The 21,853-nt window shown below is 33.4% G+C and overlaps 2 protein-coding genes across 2 annotated transcripts; one reads left to right on the plus strand and one right to left on the minus strand.

The window, feature by feature from the left end:
• Positions 1 to 3,151: 3,151 nt before the first annotated feature.
• Positions 3,152 to 5,299, minus strand: LOC140840424 (uncharacterized). Its single transcript, XM_073207621.1, has 6 exons — positions 5,245 to 5,299; positions 4,954 to 5,130; positions 4,780 to 4,887; positions 4,635 to 4,698; positions 4,445 to 4,543; positions 3,152 to 3,400 (listed from the first exon to the last, which is right to left on the minus strand). The coding sequence occupies exons 1-6, from the start codon at positions 5,289 to 5,291 to the stop codon at positions 3,302 to 3,304; spliced, it is 594 nt and encodes a 197-aa protein (XP_073063722.1). The 5' UTR covers positions 5,292 to 5,299; the 3' UTR covers positions 3,152 to 3,301.
• Positions 5,300 to 15,504: 10,205 nt separating this feature from the next.
• On the plus strand, positions 15,505 to 21,053 carry LOC140841295 (uncharacterized). The gene is made up of 7 exons (XM_073208594.1): positions 15,505 to 15,710; positions 15,795 to 15,893; positions 16,380 to 16,710; positions 17,611 to 17,745; positions 19,689 to 19,771; positions 20,640 to 20,745; positions 20,842 to 21,053. Exons 1-7 carry the CDS (start codon positions 15,553 to 15,555, stop codon positions 20,929 to 20,931), a joined length of 1,002 nt encoding a protein of 333 aa, XP_073064695.1. The 5' UTR covers positions 15,505 to 15,552; the 3' UTR covers positions 20,932 to 21,053.
• Positions 21,054 to 21,853: the final 800 nt, after the last annotated feature.

The following is a 21,853-nucleotide window of genomic DNA, read 5'->3' on the forward strand; positions in this document are numbered from 1 at the left end:
GGAATCTATTACGGAATTCGATATAGGAACACCATATTTGGTTATATCGAGTAAAGGGTATTGGAATTCTTCTATTACGGAATTCGATATAGGAATACCGGGGCACTGGTTATATCGAGTAATAGAGATTATGGTTCCATCCTTTACGGAATTCGATATAGGAATACCACATCTGGAAACCGGGATCCCTAGACTAGGATTGAGTCTAGTCTGAATTATGATTGATGTCGACAGTTTGATTTGATATTGTTTATGTTTCAGATTTTGATACATATTCATGTTACCTGATTACATGCTTTATATGTTATAGATGATTTTCATTGATTTATACGTTTTATTCTCACGGTATATCGGCTGTTGTCTTGTTGTTGTGTACTTGACAACAGGTGGGACAGGTCCAGGGTCGAGCGATGAAAGCTAGATCTGATAGAGTGGTGGCACGACTGGATAGATGTGGTTAAACACTGACTAGTTTAAACCCTCGTTGAATAATGTTGAATACAGGATTTGTTTATATACGATATTATATATGTTGTAGTCACTACGTCGCATTTTAAAAAAAAATTTAGACCCTGTTTAATGATAATAGTCCAATGATGATAAGAACTGATAGCGTCGGGTCCCCACTCATCCCCGTTTCGGGTTTTTCCCACGAGGCCCCAAACCCGTGGGGAAAGTTTTAATCCCTAGACTATCCTCGTAATGTAGGAAAATTAAAGTCCACGCAGTTCAGTTATTTTGATATACTTATTTTTAGGAATGACATTGCTCAGTCACTTACATGTCCTCTTCTAATGTCGATTTCGTTTTGGTCCACTTCATTACTTTTTAACATTTTGTGTTCGAGTTGTTGCTTTTGACCAATCATTGAGAAAACATTGAGATTCCAAAATTTTCGGCTTTAAGCTAGAACACCTGTCATCTAATGTATTTCATCTGATACTAAAAGCTTGTTGCACTGCAACCGTTGAAACTGGACAAGCTATAATTTCTTTTTCTATTATAGACAAAATTAGATACACTTGTATCTACGACCATTATTGTAATATGTCGAAATTTTCATTATCTGTTTAACTAACTAAAATCAAAAGTAATGATAAAATAATTATAAAGCTCCTTACTGTAACTTGAGAATCAAAAGTAATGATAAAATAATTATAAAGCTCTTACTGTAACTTGAGTATCCTTATGGACTTTTCTTTTGTTCTATTAATAATATATATGCTTTATTAAGTTTAAAAGTTATATCATTAGTGATAATAGATTATGATTCATGAGAAACAATTTGTCCACCATATTTGATGATAATCATTTTAAATATCATATAAATGAATTCTAATGTTAAACAAAATCAATGAGGCATATGGAACAGTTTCTATAGTAGGGCCTAAATAATTATAATATAATGTTAGTATTTCTTGTAAATCACCTAATTTAAATTTAGGATCTAAACAAAAGCACATAAAAAGATTTCAGGAATCTATGTCTCATTTTTATTTCACGACAATATATTGACTAAAACATCATCACCAAATTTAATATATTCACTAAAAAATATACAACATTATAATAATGTGATAAAAACTAAATGAGAATTTGGATAATAAACAACGAATAATTGGTCATTAGTATCATTAAACACTTTAAAATTTTACAAATACTGGAGTATATATTCCATTGATTTGCAAACAAATAAATATCACGAGCTTGAACATGTTGATGAAAAATAAAAATAATAAATATTTATATTCAAAAGAAGAAAATAACAATTTTTATGTTGAATTCCAACATGTTGTACGTCCCGTGCAAACAGCTTAGGCCTCATACCATTGATTTTGCAAAATTTACCTAATTCTTTCTTAACTTGGGGATGAGTCTATAGATAATGAATTACAATCCTAATAAGTTTAATATATGATTCTAAATTTTTTAGTTCATCTTGAACATACAAATTTAAAATTTGACATGTTCACCTAATATGAAAAAGTTATGATACAGTGATGGTTTCAATATTTTAATACGCTCAATAACACTAGAAATATTTGCACTAGCATTATTAAAAGAAATTTAAAAAAATTGAGAAGTTAAATCATATTCTGATAAAATAACAAATATAAGTTGAAAATATTTTGTGTCTTTGTAATTCGTTAAAACATCTATATGGTAGCTATCTTTTTTGAATGTTCAAAGAATTATCAATTCAATAATATACGTACTTATATATGAACAAGTTTACCAATGATCACTCCAAATATCCAGAGCCGGCTCTAGGGGTAGGCGCCCTAGGCAGCCGCCTAGGGCCTCTCTTTTTGTTAGGGCCTCTTTATGTAGCATATGAGATACTGTTGATTAATTATGTGCATTTAATCATCAGTTTTTATGTGATATTTGTATATTTAATTTTAAAAAAATTTATATAAAACATTCACCTAAAAAAATAGTCTAGGACCTCCAAATTTCTGAAGACGGCCCTGCAAATATCCCGAAAAAAAGAAACTTATTTATTTAAAATAGCAAATTCTTTAACTGATTAATAACCGAAGTTGTATGCTTGAAATTACTGAAGTCTTTGGCCGGTTTTCGAAAGAAAACCGGTCCCGAATTGGATCGGTGCCGAAGTAAGAAATGTGTTTTACCTCATCGATTTTTGTAAATAGTGAAGTAATAGATTATATATAACTTCGTCTTAATTATTATTTAGCGAAGTAGTTTATAATATTTTATTTCACAATTTACATTGAGTGACGAAGTAATTCATCTGGAAGACTTCGTAGTTATGTATTTTGGTGAAGTAATAGACGCAAACAACTTCACAATTTATCCTATTTATTGAAGAAAAGATAATCTATAACTACAGCATTTATCATATTTGGTGAAGTATTTTATATCATGTTACTTCACAATTTACATTTAGTGACGAAGTAAGTGGTTCGAAAGACTTCAATAATTTGTATTTTGGTGAAGTAATTGCGCAAAAAAAACTTCGTTTTTACATAATAATGGTGAAGTAAATTAATTCTATCACTTCGTCTGATTTCTTATTTGTCGAAGTAAATATAATCTATAATGGTGAAGTAAATTAATATTTTGGTGAAGTAATTGCGCAAAACAACTTCGTATGACTTAATATACTAATATAATTAAATTCATAAATTAATCTAAAAATGATTAATATCCACGAATCCACAATTACATATTCATCAATCCACAAGTAACCCAAAAAATACATCCACAAAACCAAAAGTATATCCAAAAATCTAGAATGACAAACAAAATATTTATCCCAACATACACCATCCATCTAAGCACCTACATAGGAGTAAACAAATTCACTCCATTCACTTCTAACCTCGTCATATTGACATTGGGTGTAGTACTGGTTCTTGATGCATCCTGCAAACTGAAATTTGAAAAAGAAAATACATTAGATTCTTCTATTTCAAATAAAAATTGACAGATATAAAATATAGCAGTACTGGTAGAGGCAGGTAACGCACCACCCAAATAGAAAAATGATGTAGCATATCGAATACCAAGCAAATTTATTTATCCATGGAAAAAGTAAAGAACTTGAATTAAAAAAAGAAGGGTGTCAACACCAAATCTCATGGATCAAATGCTTTTCCTGAAGTCTTTTACCCTATTCAATTCAACCATCAACAAGCATTGATTCCAACTGTTTATCTCAAATACACCAAGCTCACTAAACATTGAGAATTGTAATAATCCCAAGAACAGGTATCAAGAAATCCAGGGCCAGGTAACCAATTAGACATATTGGATACTTCGGGTAAAGTAATATTTGATATTCAACGGGATATATGCACTATGAAAGTGAATAGTAAAAACACAAACTAAATCCTAAATTATCCTGAAATGAGGCTCAAGACTAAAAAACGATTCAAAATAGCCATAAGAGACAACTTACTTCTCGACATCAACATAATATCAAGAAACGGATAACTCATACGAAATAACAAACGATCAAACATAATTCTGAACAAAAACAACAGATAAAGCAAAAACACAACCCCAAGGAGAGAAAAAAATCATGGCCGTGTAAAATATAAGAGGGAAGAATCAGAAAAGAGCAATTCGATATAAAAAAAAACAGATCAATATGAATAAGTCTTACCAGAAAAGACAGAGAAGAAGAAAAATAAACAAAGAAAATATGGAAAATAGATGCTGGACTGGATATTAATACATACATATACAGGAAAGGAAGACCAATAGACAGTGATTATTTGGCCAACAAAATCTGAAGCAACCCAACAAAATTTCCTTTTTTTATCACTAATATAAAATATATCTCAATGACAACACATTATCTCAACAATAAAATATATCTCAATGACAACACATTATCTCAACAATAAAAGATATCCCAAAGACAACAATTCATCTCAATCAATCAAAAAATTTATCCCAAGAAGAAACTCACCATCTTCTCCAACTGTGGATCATCGCAATCGACTATCTCTTTCATGTACCTCATCACGCAATATCCACACTCAACCGAACCACTTTGTTTCAGATTACCCTATAATGGAATTGAAAAGTTAATGCAACAATCACAATCTAATGAATAATCACTACCAATTCATGTATTCATAAATAAGTAAGATACATACCGTCAATATTTTAAAACCTGGCCCTTTAGAAATACCTTTGGAGGCATTGTACGTCTTCACCCCACTACATTTTAAAAAGTAAGAAGTTATTTTTTTGTATATTTATAAGTTAATGTATTCAAAATCAACATAAGCTACTACCCACTTTGTCACAATAGTTTTCCATGTATCATCTCGGATCCTGTTAGACGTAGAATCCAATAAATATATCATATTCTTATCTTCGTTGACGATTATCAAGATCCAATGGTACCTGAAAAAATGAAATTACAGCATTGACTACCATGAAGTAGAAATCTATAAATAACTAAATTCTTACCCAGTGTTGTATGGGATGAGACAGATGATATCTCTACACACTGCTTCCAACTGGTCAGCAATATGTTGTGATAAGTCACGGCCATCTGTGCCAATCGGGCATGTAGGTATATTATCGGGATCCACAAACGAAAAATAATCAGCCTTGTCTTTTTTCTTCAAATCTTTGTAGAGGTGACTGCATGATATAGATGCACAAATATATCGTTTAGAAAATTTTCAAAATATGAACAAGTACCACAAAAAATATTATATAAATGCACAAATATTGTAAGTTAGACATTATATATACCCCATGTAAACTAAAATTTGTCTGGCACCTATCTCCCTTATCTCCATAAAGCGTACAATATCTTCCTTCAGCAACCGTATGCTTTTAGCACGTCCAAACATAGCGTCCTCAAACTCAATGCATATGGTATCCGATTCATTCAGCAATCGAACAACATGAGAGTAGACATACTTGCACGACATGGGTAATGTTTTCTCAATTTCTTTGAAATTGTCGCGCTGACCAGGAACGTCCGCAAGCACAGATGATTGAGGTTTCCCTTTCCTCTACAATTTAAAATATTATTTAGACAAGTATTTTAAAATAAAACATTGTTCGAGCAACATATGTGACATTTGCAAACACAAAGTCAAATGAAAGCCAAAAGTACCTTTGTTGTTGGAAAAATAACCAACTCTTTAGGCCAACCAACAATGACTCCAACAGCATCATTGATGATTGTTGGTCCAAACTTAATTGGGATCGGAAGATGTGCTTTTTCATCTAAGACAACATCAATAGATACCTTGAAGTTCTCTTCCCCAAGTGGAACATGGTGAATCGTAACATTTAGACCTCCTTCTGATATTATTGTGCCATAAGCCACCACGTTTTCGCGTTCTTTTACAGCCAGGTGACATTTTTTCCCCTTTCAAGAACAAAAAGACATGATATATTTTTATATGGAGGTGAATATAATTTAATTGAAATCAAAATTCAGAGACATACAACCTTCGTATTTGAAGTGCCGTGCGGCCGTGCCAAATCCAATTCACATAATTTTGACTAAAACCATGGAAATAAAGATGCTCTCGAATGGACTTAGCTGGTCTTTTTTTAAGATTTTTACATTTGCAACAAGGACAATGAATTAAATTGGGATCAATATGGGGATTTTCTAAACAACCTCTGATAAACAGTTCCACACCCTCCTCGTACTGTTTTGACCTTCTATCCGAGTGAATCCAAGATTTATCCATTTCAATACAGCAAAATACCAGAAATATATAACAATGAATTTGATCCAAACCTGAAAATATTACATTTAATAATGTCATTTTCAATTTAATTTGTTGAGCGCAAAAAAAAAACGAAAGGAGACTACCTATTGACTAACAAACAAAAGAAGACTACACAGATGCATATAAGTTAGAAAAACAAAAAAAAAAATCGACGGAGACAATGACTAACAAGAAATAAAATGATAATTTAGTGCTTAGTGGAAAAGTAAGAATGAGAAAAGATGTGGTAATAGCTAAAGTTTGAATTCTGCTCGGTTCCTTTTAAAAGTCTACTTGTTCATTCTTATAGCTTCTAAATCCAAACAACCAGAATATTAAAACTTGCAATCAATTTTTTCACCAAAAGCTGAAGTTCCAAAAATTTGGTAAGAGTAAGAATGAAAGAAGATGAAATCAAAGGGAAGCAGGTACAAGAAGGGTTCTTTAAAGCAAATAATCTAATTAGGTAGCATTTGCTAATCTGCATAACAGTGCAGAATAGCTCAAAGTAATTAAATTGCAAAGAACAATGCGCACATGCTTCTACAATATAATTCAAATAAATCAGTCCAAAACAAAAGTTAAGAGCAAAATGTTTATCGAAATGCTTTTGTAAATCACATGGTTTATTCAACTCAAATTAGCAAATTTTGAGAGCAAACAAGAAACCAAGTGGAAAAAATCACTGTATTTCAAAAGTAGATGAATTTTTTTTACATCAAGGACGGAATAACCAGACTTACGGTGGTGGTGGTGGTGTTTTGCTTCTCTCTCGGTGAGTTGAACGGCGGTGGTTTTGGCGGTTCGAAGCGAGAATGGCGGTGAGTGGAAAATGAGGCGCGTTAATGAGCTCGTCTATGAAAGATATATGATATAATCTATATAACTCAGCGACAGTTTTTAAAATATCCGTCGCTAACAGCGACGGATTTTGAAATACCGTCGCAAATAGCGACAGAAGTTTTACAAACCGTAGCTGACTAGATCGGCGACGGTTAAAAACCGTCGCAAATTGTCAACCCTCACCAAATGTTCAGCGTGGTTCATCTTATTACTTCGGCATTAACTTATTTTTCTTCTTTTTTACTTCATCAACATTGAAATATCGAAGTAAAATATAATAATAAAAAATAGTGAAACCCGTGTTTTTAAACATCCGAAGTAAAATATATTATTTTACTTCGCTTGTGTTATTACTGAAGTTATTGGTAATGTATTACTTCGTAAATTATTATTGCCGAAATACAGCCTGCCGAAGTAAAATCCGATTTTTCTACTAGTGAATTTGTTCACAAACTAATTTTTTAAGTGTACATTTTTTTTTTTGTATTTTATGTGATATGTTTAATAGAAAGATTTGCACTTGTTGAAAGCAATGATAATTTATCACAAAAACTAAAAGAAAATTGTTCAATCACATAATATCTAGCCGTTTTCCTCTAAATTTAAGTTCAAAATATTGAAATAGTTGAGAATCATAATCTATTTGAGGCGAGAATGTCGACATTTGAGTTTGAGAATTGTCAATACCAATTTCTACATGTTGATTTTTCTCGATGTGCCGCATTAAATTTCAATAACCACCTCCTTGTTGTCATTTTTAACTTTTGAACAAAATTTGCATTTGGCTCGCAAATCGCAAGAGACAAACATCACATTATCGAAATGTTTGGTGAATATATTAGATGCATGGCGAGACACAGTTCGAGTGTTAGGTATCGTTGGATTGCTCATGCTTTGTTGACTTGGTTGATGATGTGTTTGTTGGGTCGTCCCTTGTTGTTGATTTTGCTCCTCATCGAAAAATTCAAGATTATATTCGTCAACATTAAATGAAGGAAAATCACGATCCTTAAACTTGGACATGATGCTCTTTCCTTTGTTCATACCACTACGTCTTGAACCGCATTTTGTATAAAAAATAATATTGAAGTAACTAGGAAAATAAATGAATAATTGCCAATTATCGACCATATATATTTTGTGAATGAAGAAACAAAGCTTGAACTGATAATTAAAAATTGAGAATCGAGAGAGAACTATATGAAAAAATGAAAGAAGTGAGGGTATTTTAGGGTTGAATTCGAAAAATAAAATAAAAAAAATTAAAATTCGTTCCTTCGTCTGGGCCAACCATTGCACAATAATCACATCATTGTGACTGTTGATCATTAACACCCACAAAATATGGCCGTTTTTTATTATAGAAAAATTAAAATAAAGGCCAAGTTTTTTTAAAAAAATATTTAGAAAAAATTCCATTAAAGGCCAATTTGATGGTTCAACTTCGCCTGATTGATGATCGTGGTCGTTGATCTCCAAAGACCACTTGATCCATTGATCATGACTGTTCATTTAAAAAAAAATATAACAACCTATCGAGTTTGATCCGTCGAGTCTGAAAAAATAATTAAATATTTTCAGTCGGACCAAAGTGTTATAGGCAATAACGCAAATTGTTAAAAGTAAAATTTTATGTTAAAAAATAAAATTCTTAAACTCACAAAATATATTAAACTACAAACTTTGTAAAATTTTGTCTACTCAATTGTGTTCTTCTTCACAAATTGAGAGACCTATTTATAATTTTTTTTGGAAATAATCCAAAAATAAATACATCATTACATACATCATCATACACTAATTTTCAATATTTACAACTCTTATTTTCAATATTCAATAATTTCAACTATTTATTTTCAACACCCCCCTTGTGATGATGATCGTGATATAATGATTGTCTTCATTACGTGTTTTTATACTGCCTCATTAAAAACCTTACTAGGAAAAACCTTTTGGGATAAAAACCATAGTAAGGGAAAAAGAGTTCAGTCACGTAAACTCCCACTCGTGTTAACACGAACAATTCTTGACAAATTTCGTAGATTGTGCATCCTAATTTTATAAACATGATTTCTGAATATTGTCGTAGGAAGTGACTTTGTGAAGAGATATGATGAGTTTTTACTTGATTGAATGTAACGAATATCAATATCTTTATTATTCTCAAGCTCTTGGGTGAATGTGAAGAATTTAAGAGAAATATGTTTAGTTCTATCGCTTTTTATGTATCCCTCTTTCTTTTGAGTAACACCATCATTATCTTCATATAGTATCACATGCTTCTTGTCGAATGATAATCTGCATGAGATTTGGATATGTTCGGTCATTGATTTTAGCCACACATATTCACAGCTTGCTTCATGTAGTGCAATAATCTCGACATGATTTGATGAAGTTGTTACAAGTGTTTGTTTCTGTGAATGCCAAGAAATTGCATGACTCCACGAGTAAATACATATCTGGTTTGGGAACGAGCCTTGTATGGATTAGATAAATATCCAGCAATAGCATAACCAATTATACTTTGATTGGTATCTTTGAATACAAAAATCCCAAGTCTTTCGTTCCTCGTAGATAATGGAATATATGTTTAATTCTGTTCCAGTGTCTTTTTGTTGGATATGAGCTAAATCTTGCCAATAAATTTACAGCAAAAGATATACCAGGTCTTGTGCAATTTGCAAGATACATAAGAGCACCAATAGCACTTAGATATGATACTTCTGGACCAAGAATAACTTCATCATCTTCCCATGGACGAAATGGATCATTTTCTATGTTTAATGATCTAACAACCATTGGAGTACTTCAAAAATTTGATTTATCCATATTAAAACTTTTAAGGATCTTTTCTGTATAATTTGACTGGTGAACAAATATTCCACATTTTTTTTGTTCAATTTGTAAATCCAGGCAATACTTTGTTTTTTTAAGGTCATTCATTTCAAATTTTTCCTTCAAGTACGACACAACTTCTTGAATTTCCTTATTTGTTCCAATGATGTTTAAATCATCAATATATACAGTAGTAATTACGCATCCGGATATTATTTTCTTAGTGAAAACGCAAGGGAATATTTAATTGTTTACATGTCCCTTTTTCATTAAATGTTCACTTAGCCGATTATACCACATTCGGCCGGATTGCTTTACTATCGAGTGATTCATATAAGTAAGCTGTGACAACATCCATAAGACGCATTTTCAAATTTTCAGATACCACTAAACTAATCAAATGCCGAAACGTAATTCCATCCATAACAGGAGAATATGTTTCTTCATAATCAATTCTAGCCCTTTGAGAAAAACTTTGTGCAACAAGTCGAGCTTTATATCTTACTATTTTATTTTTCTCATTTTCTTTCGAATAAACACCCATTTATACCCAACAGGTTTTACACCTTCAGGTGTAAGGACTATAGCCCCAAAAACATTACGTTTATTTAGCGAATCCAATTCAACCTGGATGACATCTTTCCATTTTATCCAGTCCTGTCGATTTTTACATTCACCAAAATATTTTGATTCACGATCTTAATTTTCATTTATGATGTCAAATTCTATATTGTAAGATAATATTTCATCAATTTCTTTTATATCTTTTCGGTTCTATTTTTTCCAGTATTAATACAATTGATATAGATTTCACGATTCTTATAAATTTGTGGCTCTGACGAAACATTTTCATCAGCATGTATTTCTGCTGGAATATCATTCTCTATTTGTGATCATCGCGTTTCTCTATGCCTTTTCTTTTTCGAGGATTTTTATCCTTGAAACCGATTGGTCCTTCCACGCTTCATGCAATTAATGACATCATGAGTGTCGTCAATTTGTTTCTTTAGAATTTTAATTCGAGCAGAGACATTGACAACATGTATATATGATTTAGTGACCCCTTTTGTATCTGCAAATGCATCTAACATTTGATTTGCAATTCTTTGCAAGTGCACAATTTTATGCACATCTTTTTCACATTGTTTATGTCACGGCTCAGCCCAATTGTGATATTGTCTGCTTCGGCCCGAGGCCTCACGGCTTTAAAACGCGTCACAAGGAGTTGCTACACGTCATTTAAATGCCCATGATCTCTCTCGTAGTTTAGCGATATGGGATTTTGCCTAAGGGCCTTCACCCCTCCCTTTTGGGACTTAGCGTCCTCGTTGAGGTTTGTCCCACCATCCCAAACCAACGCGGAGTCGCCCTGATACTAAATGTCACGGTCCGGCCCACTTGTGATATTTTCCGCTTCCACCCGAGGCCTCACGACCCGAGGACGCTGAGTCCAGAAATGGGGGTTGAAGGCTCTTAGGCGAAATCCCACATCGCTAAACAACCGGAGAGATGATGGACATTTAAATGAGCGTGTAGTAATCCCTTGTGACGTATTTTAAAGCTGTGAGGCCTCGGGCCGAAGCGGACAATATCACAAGTGGGATGTGCCGTGATATTTGATATCAGAGCGACTTCGTGTGGGTTTAGGATGGTGGGGCAAACCGCAACAAGGACGTCGAGTCCCGAAAGGGGAGGTGAAGGCCCTTAGGTGAAATCCTACATCGCTAAACAATGGGAGAGATGCTGATAATTTAAATGAGCGTATAACAATCCCTTGTGACGCGTTTTAAAGCCGTGAGGCCTCGGCCGAAGCGGACAATATCACAAGTGGGCTGTGCCGTGACAGTTTAGTTCTTGGATCCAGATGTAACAATGATGATATATACCATGTAATTTTCTTTTGATATGTTTCTTTTCTCCGCCTAACATTAGGAAGATTTCCTCATTAAAATGACAATAAGAAAAACGTGCTGTAAACACGTCGCCTGTCTGAGGCTCAAATATCGAATAATTGATGGTCTATCATAATCAACATAAATTCCGATCTTTCTTTGAGGTATCATTTTTGTTCGTTGAGGCGGTGCAATAGACACATATACCATACATCCAAAAATTCTCCGATTAGAAATGTCTGGTTCTTTACCAAAGACAAGCTGCTATGGGGAGTATTTATGATATGTACTTGGTCTGATGCGAATTAATGCAACAACATGTAAAATTGCATGTTACCATATAGAAACAGAGAGTTTTATTTTCATAATCATTGGTCTAGCAAGCAGTTGTAGACTTTAATTAATGATTTAGCTAATCCATTTTGTGTATGTACATGAGCAACATGATGCTCAATAGTGATTCTCATTGACATACAATAATAATTGAAAGTCTGGGAAGTAAATTCACCAGCATTATCAAGTCCAATTTTCTTGATTATATGATCGAGAAATTGATTCCGCAATTTTATTATTTGAACAAGTAATCTTGCAAATGCCACATTCCGAGTTGATAATAAACATACATGTGACCATTTGCTGGATGTATTGATTAATACCATAAAATATCTAAATGATCCACATGGCGGATGAATTGGCCCACAAATATCACACTGAATACGTTCAAGAAACATAGGTGATTTAGTTTAGATTTTAGTTGGCGACGGTCTTATAATAAGTTTTCAAAGAGAACATGCTTTGCTTTGAAACTTATAATTTTGAAAGATTTTCAGGTCTTACAGCAGATGACCATATATATTTTCTATAATTCTTGCATCATTGTTGATCATGTGTATTTTCAACTACATATTTCTTTTCTGATTTATATGTGATAAGACATATATATTTTTCATTTCCTTCATTTATTGTATGAGTATCGTACGCATGAGAAAATATGTCATTAAAACTCAACAAATTTATTTTCGATTGTGGTGAATACAAAACATCATTTATCAGAAATTTTGTACCATTAGGTATCATAAAATGCGCTTTATCACAACCTTTTATCAAGTCTACAGGACCTGATATTGTATTCACCATTGTTTTTGTTGGTTTTAATTCTAAGAAATATCTTTTATCTCAGAGAATATTGTGCATTGTACCACTATCAGGTATACAAACTTCCATGAGATTAGTTCCTTGTTTAGCTTTGTTAATAGCAGTTTTCATATTTGAACTTAAAAAAAATATGTAATGAAAAAAATTACTGACAATACATATGTAATTTATTGAAAAATATAAGGCATATCATAATTATACAATAAAACATTAACATATGAGCACATGAAAAATAAAATATTTTACATTTCAATTCAACCAATATATTGATCATTTTTAGAGAAATCATTTAGAAAATCTGCAGCATCAAAATGAGTTGAATCACTCAAACGGTCACTGTGTTCAGTGAAGTTGGTATTTTTTTTTTCCTTTATTGATTCTTTACAGAGCTTACAATTTGTAACGACCATGAACTATCCCGATCTTGTGCTCCCTCTGGGGCCTTGTCTCATCTTGGGTTCCCACCGAGCCTTTTCCCTCACGGGCTTTCCTATGCGCCATTACTCATAGAACTTCTCCAGCCCAGACACTAGAGCTTTTACCTTCCCAGGATTCGAACCCAAGACCTCCTGGAATTATATAGGTCATGGCAGAAATCCTGGTACCAGTGCATGGGACTGGAGAAGTTCTATGAGTAATGGCGCATGGGAAAGCTTGTGAGAGAAATGGCCCTAGTGGGAACCTAGGATGGGAAAAGTCCCCCGAGGGAGCCCAAGATCAGGATAGCCCATAGTCGTTACAAAGGTGCTCAGGGGATCTACAAATACGAGACCAATGTCCTAAAGTGCCACATATAAAACAAGAACTTTCAAATCATTTTGAGTGATTTTCATTAACTCTCATGTTCTCATGATGCCTTTGCAGTGGATGGTTCGTGACGCCCTTTTGAGATGAGTTATAAAAGTAACTATCTCGATTGTTTTCAAAACTACGGCCGCGACCACGACCACGACCACTTTCATGTCCACGACCACGACTTCGACCAAAACCTTGTTTTTGAATTTGATTTTGATTTCCAGGTTTAAATTCATTTTTACTTACAATATTTACTTCTAGAAATGATGTTGATCCAGTGGGTCGAGACTGATGATTTCTCATGAGCAGCTCGTTGTTCTTTTCTGCAACAAGAAGACATGCGATAAGTTCAGAATATCTCGCAAATCCACGCACTCTATATTGTTGCTGTAGAGTTATATTTGATACGTGGAAAGTGGAAAATGTTTTCTCAAGCATTTTCGATTCTGTAACCTCATGCCACAAAACTTTAATTGCGAGATTATTCGATACATCGTCAAATTGTAATAACCGACTTTCTTAAAATCTTGGAATCTTAACATATTTCATTCATCACGGGAGGTCAAAAGTATAACTTCTCTGATATGTTCAAATCTATCTTTTATCCTTTCCATAAAGCCATGAGATCTTTTTCAATGAGATATTCACATTTTAATCCTTCATCAAGATGTCGACGGAAAAATATCATAGCTTTTGCTTTTCCTTGTGATGATGAAATACCATTTTTTTAATGGTCTCACTCAGACGCAATGACTCAATATGTATTTCTACATCGAGAGTTCATATCATATAATTTTTTCCCGTAATGTCGAGCGCAAAAAATTCGAGTTTTACCAAATTTGACATGGTGGTAGTATAAAAATAACAATACATTTTATTAGTTAAGTTATAGATTTATTAAATGGCAATACAAAATAACAGATAATTTATAAGTTCAAACATTCTTAAAAGTAAAGAAAAGATACGAGGCGGATATTCTGTGATAAATACAAGACTAGTGTGTATAATAACCAAAATAATTATACAAAATAATCTTGAAAGAACCATCTTCTTCTTCTTCGAAAATTTTGATTAAGAAATTTTTTAGGGAGGAAAATAAGTTTGGAGTGATTGAATATATTTGTAAATCATATTTATAGGTAAAAACTAGCTGTTTATGATCGTTACAGAATCTTAAAAAATAAATGTATGTATATGTAAACTTTATGTTAATAAACAGTCACACAATAAAATTATAAAAGCAGTGTAATAATATAACATGATATTATATATTAAATATATACACAATAAAAGTAAATAAACGTTAAAATAAATATTCTTACTTTTGAATATTGTTATCTTTTTCTTGTGTTTTGGAGCTTGTAAAAATATGGAGACCCGAACTTTCGAGTATCGTGCTGACGTGTTAAAAGTAAAAATTTACTGTAAAAAATAAAAATCTTAAAAGCACAAAATATATTAAACTACACACTTTATAAATTTTGTCTACTCAATTGTGTTTTTCTTCACAAATTGAGAGACCTATTTATATATTTTTTTTGGAAATAATCCAAAAATAAATACATCATTATATACATTATCACACATAATTTTTCAATATTTACAATTCTTATTTTCAACATTCAATAATTTCAAGTCTTTATTTTCAATACAAGTATTATAATACTCATTTTTCACACGTGTGTGTATATATATATATATATATATATATATATATATATATATATATATATATATAATTATGATTATTAATATAAATAAAGAAATAATCATAAGTAAGGAGTTTTTTCCTGTCGGCCGCGGGTACCATGGCGGCGGCGATGAAGAAATCAGCCGTCTTATATCACTACCCTTGCCCCGATGGTGCCTTCGCCGCCTTGGCAGCTCATCTTTACTTCACGCACTGTTCAACTGTGACCAATCCTCCACCTTTATTCTTTCCAAACACCGTTTACTCTCCTCTCAGGTCTAACTTCTTCGCACATTCCGGCGCACAACTCCGTTATTATGTATTCATTGAGATGAATTAAAGGTGTTTATTTTGTTGCAGATTAGAGGATTTACCCCTACATAAAATTGACGCTGTGTACCTCCTGGATTTTGTTGGTCCTCCGGGTTTCTTTCAGAAGCTATCTTCAAATGTTGAAAGGCAAATTTCATATCCTTTTTATTTCTATTATTTCTCTTGATGCTGGTAGAGTAATGGTGTTCGCTAAATATTGTGTTTATCATATAGCTCAAGATCAGTTCCTTTGGTGGTTTATTATTCCCTTCTCGATTAGATTACGTAAGTTCTGTTCTTGGTTGAGTTGCGTCTTTTTAGGACAATTTCCATGACTTATAAGTGGTGCACTTGTTGAGTGATGGATTATTGGGGAAACTATATTGTCGCTGATAGTATACTGTTTTTAATATACGGTGTTTTGATTGCTGTCCAACTATAGTTTTCGGTTTAGTGACAGTTAACAAGCATTTGGTCCTATATTTTCTGACACTTTTTTGTGGTGCCAATCTGAAACTTTAAAATTAAATAATCTCTTTCTGAAAAGGAAGTTGATCTGAATAATGCTATGAAATTCAGGGATATTGCATTTCTTTGACTGTTTGATTATGCCTTTGTTAATTTGCTATATAGGGTTGTGGTATTAGATCATCACAAGACAACACTTGAGATCTTGGGTTCGGCAGCACCAATTAGTGCAAACGAGATTAAAGTGTTAGATATGGAGAGGAGTGGAGCTACTATAGCTTATGATTATTTCATGGAGAAAATCTTGTGTGGGGACGTCCCCTTTAATAAAGATTGTGCCTTGGCTGAATTTCGGCGAATGAGGAGAATATTTGAATACATCGAAGATGGAGATTTATGGAGGTGGCGCCTTCCCCATAGTAAAGCATTTAGCAGTGGTTTGAAGGATTTGAACCTTGAGTTTGATTTCAGTTTAAACCCCAAATTGTTCCAACAGGTGTCCTTTGTTTTGCAGCATTCTTTTCATGATCATTAATACATGCATCATGCAGCTTATATTGGGCAGGCACATGTTTTTGTGCAAAAAGGTTGATTAAATGATCGTCGGAATCTTAATAATAATAGTGAAATATAGGATTTAAAAACATATTATTGAACTGTGTTTTGGTTTATAAAATCTGCCTCAAACTAAGATTTGCTGGCATAGTGGGTTGTACAAAACTGTATAATTTGGAAACGTGAAGATATCTTGGTGATAATAGCATTAGTTGGATGAACTTAAAACATAAAAAATAGCTGTACGGATTTGGTTTGGACATCTACTCGTTCATTTTTAAGCAGAGATTCTTCTTTCTGAAGTGGAGGGAGTGATAGTCGTGTGCAAATTTGTTCTGTTCTGTTCTGTAAATTTTAATGGAGTGTGTCCCTTCCATCTGTGGCACGACCAACTGAAGATAAATATTCACTTTTTATAATCTTCCCGTGAGAACTATAGAGCAATAGCATGCAAGAAAACCACTATCAAATCAATATTTTTTGTGAAAAATGAATGTGTTTTTGAGCTTATTTGCTTGCCCTTGGTCTGTTTTAGATTAGCGGCTGGTCACTCTTATTTACATTTTTTTCTCGTTTCAAGTTATAATTATTTAATGTTTTCCATAGTAGGTATCCGTCGCAGTTACAACCGCCTTTACTTCTATGCATCCAGACATGCATGTTTCATTCAGCATAAATTGTAATAGTGTCAATTAATTAGCTACAGTTTCCATCTATATGTACTGCTGTCATCGTATTTTTGCTTTTAATATTAATGCTGTCATCACATTATTCGCACTCAATATTGCATGTTTTCCTCTACGATCTTAGAGAATTATGTTTCATTTTTCCATACTGTCAGTTGCTCTCATTAGACCTCGACTCTGTTATACGTCGAGGTATGTCAAGTTTGGCAAAAAAACAGAGGCTTATTAATGAGGTTCTAAAGCAGTCAGAGGAAATTGCACTTGGTGGTGGAGCTTTTGGGCATTGCCTGGTAATTTATTGTTGTTTTTTATTTTTATTACTTCAACATAGTGGCTTTCAGTAGCTGATGTAATTTCCATTCTTTGTCAATCTTATGTTAATTCTTCTGCTAAGACATTTTATCATTGGCTTATTATTCTATGAGCTTTATGGCATGCTGATCAAGTGAATTCAGGCCTTCATTTGGCCTTAGCTCCAGAAAAGTCATTAATACTTTGTGCTTGTGTCCATATAGGGAGGACAATGGGCCGGGTGATATTAATGGGACGAGTTAGACTCCGTTAAGCGGGCCCGGGGCGGGTTCTGGAATTTATTAAACCTCCCCCCGGACCCGGCTCGCCATTATATAAATATCTATATATGTATTCCATACTATACATGTTTATATGTTATTAATAATCTATATCATAGTTGTCAAGGGCGCACCGTGGCACACAAGGGCTATGGAGCCTGAGGTGCGCGCGTTACCGAAGCAAGATACACATTTTTTATTTTTCAAAAGAAAATATTTATCTTAGAATAAATATATTAAAATATAAAATAATTAAGTCACAATGTCACACAAAAGAAAAAATAATTAATAAGTTCATAGTAATAAGGAACATGATTAAAATTCTTCAATCATCCAAATCAAGTTCATCTTCTTCCATTGAATAATAAAAAATCGTACGTTCTGCACGTTGCTGCTGGGCTTTCTCTTCTCCACGTTGCCGCTGCACTTCATTCTTCACTGCAGCCTTCTGCCTTTCTCTTATTCGATTTGCTCCTGCCGCTCCCCTTTCTTTTTTACGTTGTGGACTTGGGCTGTTAGGGTTTGGGGTTGGGGTTGTGCCTTTTGTCTTTAAAATTACTAATTAACAAAAAAACAGAAAATGCAACTTCTCTGTTTTTGAATTTTTTTAAAACAAGCTAACTCAGACGCGCCTAAGGTGCGCCCGAGTGCCCTTCCAAAGCGAGCCCAGGCGCGCTTAGTGAATCGTTGAGCCTGGGCAACGTTCACGGCTGGTGGCGCCCACCTTTGACAACTATGATCTATATATAGTTTTTATTATATTGAATAACAAATAGCTTAATCCCTAATCATAGTTCATATGTTTAATTTGAAATATATAATTATATATTTTTTGTCATGAGTTGAGTATAAATCAATAGATGTTAACTTGTGATAATATTTTTTTGATATAAAATTGGAAAATGACTTTGATGATTAATTAATTTTGTACGTTTTTTTATTGCATTGTGATTAAAATTAATAAAATCATGTAATTTTTAGCGTGTCCAACCCGGATTGGATGTGTTGGGTTTCAGGGCGGGGCCCACAGACCTACTCGGTTGCTATCCCCATGCCCGGAACCTAGGGTTGGAGCATTGTGAAAATGGAAGCATATTTTGGAACAGGGAGCACTGTTGTTGGCAAGCAAATAGAAAAAAGGAAAAGCATATGTTTGTTTATATTTCTGGGAAACTACTTTCAGACCTTACTTTAAATTTCCTCATTGTATTATTTTAACTTTGGTTTTATTACTCCAAAAAATAATTCTGTTATGTATTGTAGATATTTTTTTCAAACTTCAAAATAACTACATCGCCGCCAATTGTATGCGACATTCCAAATACTTGACCTCCATGATAGAAAATATTCCGTCCGAGAACATAACGAAACATACGCCACATGCCCCAACTAAATTTCTGAATTACCTTTTAGGAAATTATTTTGGAAATACCCTAAACATTTCCAAACATTATCAAAGAATATGCTAGAAATAGGATTTATTAAGAACGGAAAGGTAATAATGCATGAATTGTTTTAGTCTTGTACTGCATTGAACGATGTACCTTATCATCCTTGAGGAATCTTATGTTTTATATGTTTATGCATGTGTGCGTGCATGCAGCATATATAAATGGTCTATATATAAGCGTAAATGGCGGTTCTCATTTTTCTGCCTCTAGGCTGTCAATGCAGATTCTGTATACGAATTACGAAGTGAGCTCGGAAATCAATTAGCTAATAAAAGCCGCGAAATGAACTTGAGGTTTGCAGTTTTCCAATCTTCAACTCTTCAATGACACGCTGGTTTTGGTTTTGTAGGTTTTTTTTTTCTTTTGCATTTAACTTTTCTCTCCCACTATGTAATAAATATCATGCAAATTATTAGTTATAGTAAAGTGTTTGAATCCAAAGGACCAAATAATGTATGCATCTGATTTCAGAAGTTCTACTGTATACTTGCCAGCATGTGAATTTGAGTGGTCTATAATTTGATGCCTCATACCTGAAATGATCAATGTAACACAAATTACCTAAGAAATTAGCAATCGGAAGTTGCTACTACAATGTTTCATTGTGAAGAATAAAAGTGTAACGACATGGTTGTAAAAGCCACTACACATGATATTCTTGCCTTGGATAGTTTCTGGGATGTTTGATGAAGTATTATGAATTGCAAGTGTAGCTTCTAATGCCTGTCGCTATCGTGGAACAACAATTCAAAATCCATTTTTTAATTGCTATATAGTCACTTAAGTCAGTAGGGCAATTATTGATCATCAATGGTTGATCGTTGCTTTTAACTCCAGGTCATTGAATCAAACTCATGAACTTTACTCTGATATTAATTGTATGTCCAAATGGGTGCCGTTGTACCATGCCTAAATCATAACTACTAGGAACAAGATAACATAGATTATATAAACTGTGTAGCAACCTAAAAATAACATTTTATTTGCCGTGCCACCAAGACAGCCATGCAGAACTACAATGCAATTATTACTCCTCAATAGCAATTCATATATGGAACCATCATATGTTGGTCAGAAGGGTTCAGAAATGCTGACTTGCTTTTGTTTATGGCGCAATTGCAAAATGGTGTTAAAGTTCATGAATATCATGATCATCTTCAGGGGAATTGGAGCTGTTGTATACCGAGTACCCGAGCTCCTGAATGACCAACTTTTGAAGATCAGCCTAAGGAGTGTCGATGATGAGGATACCACCCTCATATCACAGGTTCTTTACACATTCCGAACCTTCATATTTTTACCTTGGAGTAAAATGTTACGTTGCAATAGTAATTCACCATAAAAATGATCAACTTGTTTGCAGGAATATGGAGGTGGAGGCCACCAAAATGCCAGTTCATTCGTGTTGAGCAGGGTGGAATACCAACAGTGGAAGGTTTCTGTTAACATATGAATTTAAGGTTGCATTTGGATTGATTAATTCGATGGTAGGGATTTCAAAATAAATAATAAGTCAATTGGTTTGTTTAAGCAAATCGATAATGAATTTCAAATGTCAAATAATTATTTTTTGAAGCTCAGTATGAAGTTATTTCAAATCTTCCGCCAAATATTTCTTCATATACAAATCCTTTGATCCAAGCACAATAAATATAGACTCTCCTATTGTCTGATATTAACCATAGAATCTTGATGAATCCGTCAGTCTGTCACCCAAAGGTGGGACTTGTCCATAATATATAGAGGAATGTGTTATACGTTCTTGTTTGACTCAAAAACACATGCAAACGAAGTTCGTGACATTACTGCGGTAGATGATATCTTAATTACGTGGGCATTATCCTCACGTCATTTCAACGGGTAAGATTTTGCTACATATACAATTTAAAAAAAAAGATGGGTCTTGCGGGTCCTATATATGCATGGGCAAATTTTGGTCATTCATCCTATCCTATCATGGGGTAATGCCACATGACTAGGATGAAATAAACCCATTACTGTTGCTTCCCTGCAAATTCATCTGTAGTCAACATAGCTTGGAGTATTTCTATCTTTGTTGTGTGATACATGGCTTGCTAGTGTTCATGCGTTTCTTCAAGGAGAAAGCCTATGAGAAATGGGTGTTAAAAGTATGTTTTCGTTTATATGAAATTTGAAACTAAGTATGTATTGAGCATCACCTTAAGTACTTGTTGAGCATTGCCTTTGGGATATAAAGGATATTAGTATTGTACTTCACATATATATACACTCATAAGTGTGTGTTATATGTATATATACGTGCTGCGAGCACGAGCATCCCACCAAATATGAACACAATCTCTTCAAAAGTAACAACTAAATTGAAATGAGTACATACCCTTTAATCTTCAAGT

Source organism: Primulina eburnea, chromosome 9 (assembly GCF_022965805.1).
Source record: "Primulina eburnea isolate SZY01 chromosome 9, ASM2296580v1, whole genome shotgun sequence".
NCBI lineage: Eukaryota > Viridiplantae > Streptophyta > Magnoliopsida > Lamiales > Gesneriaceae > Primulina > Primulina eburnea.

Bases quoted from the DNA above. Each gene is read 5' to 3' on its own strand.
- LOC140840424 (XM_073207621.1), bottom strand. From the start codon at position 5,291: ATGGAGATAAGGGAGATAGGTGCCAGACAAATTTTAGTTTACATGGG. The intron at 4,699-4,779 runs GTGGGTAGTAGC...TTTAAAATGTAG, and splicing joins TGGAAAACTATTGTGACAAA to TGGGGTGAAGACGTACAATG. The intron at 4,544-4,634 runs GTATGTATCTTA...ATTCCATTATAG, and splicing joins CAGGTTTTAAAATATTGACG to GGTAATCTGAAACAAAGTGG.
- LOC140841295 (XM_073208594.1), top strand. From the start codon at position 15,553: ATGGCGGCGGCGATGAAGAAATCAGCCGTCTTATATCACTACCCTTGC. The intron at 16,711-17,610 runs GTGTCCTTTGTT...CCATACTGTCAG, and splicing joins ACCCCAAATTGTTCCAACAG to TTGCTCTCATTAGACCTCGA. The intron at 17,746-19,688 runs GTAATTTATTGT...TTCTGCCTCTAG, and splicing joins GAGCTTTTGGGCATTGCCTG to GCTGTCAATGCAGATTCTGT.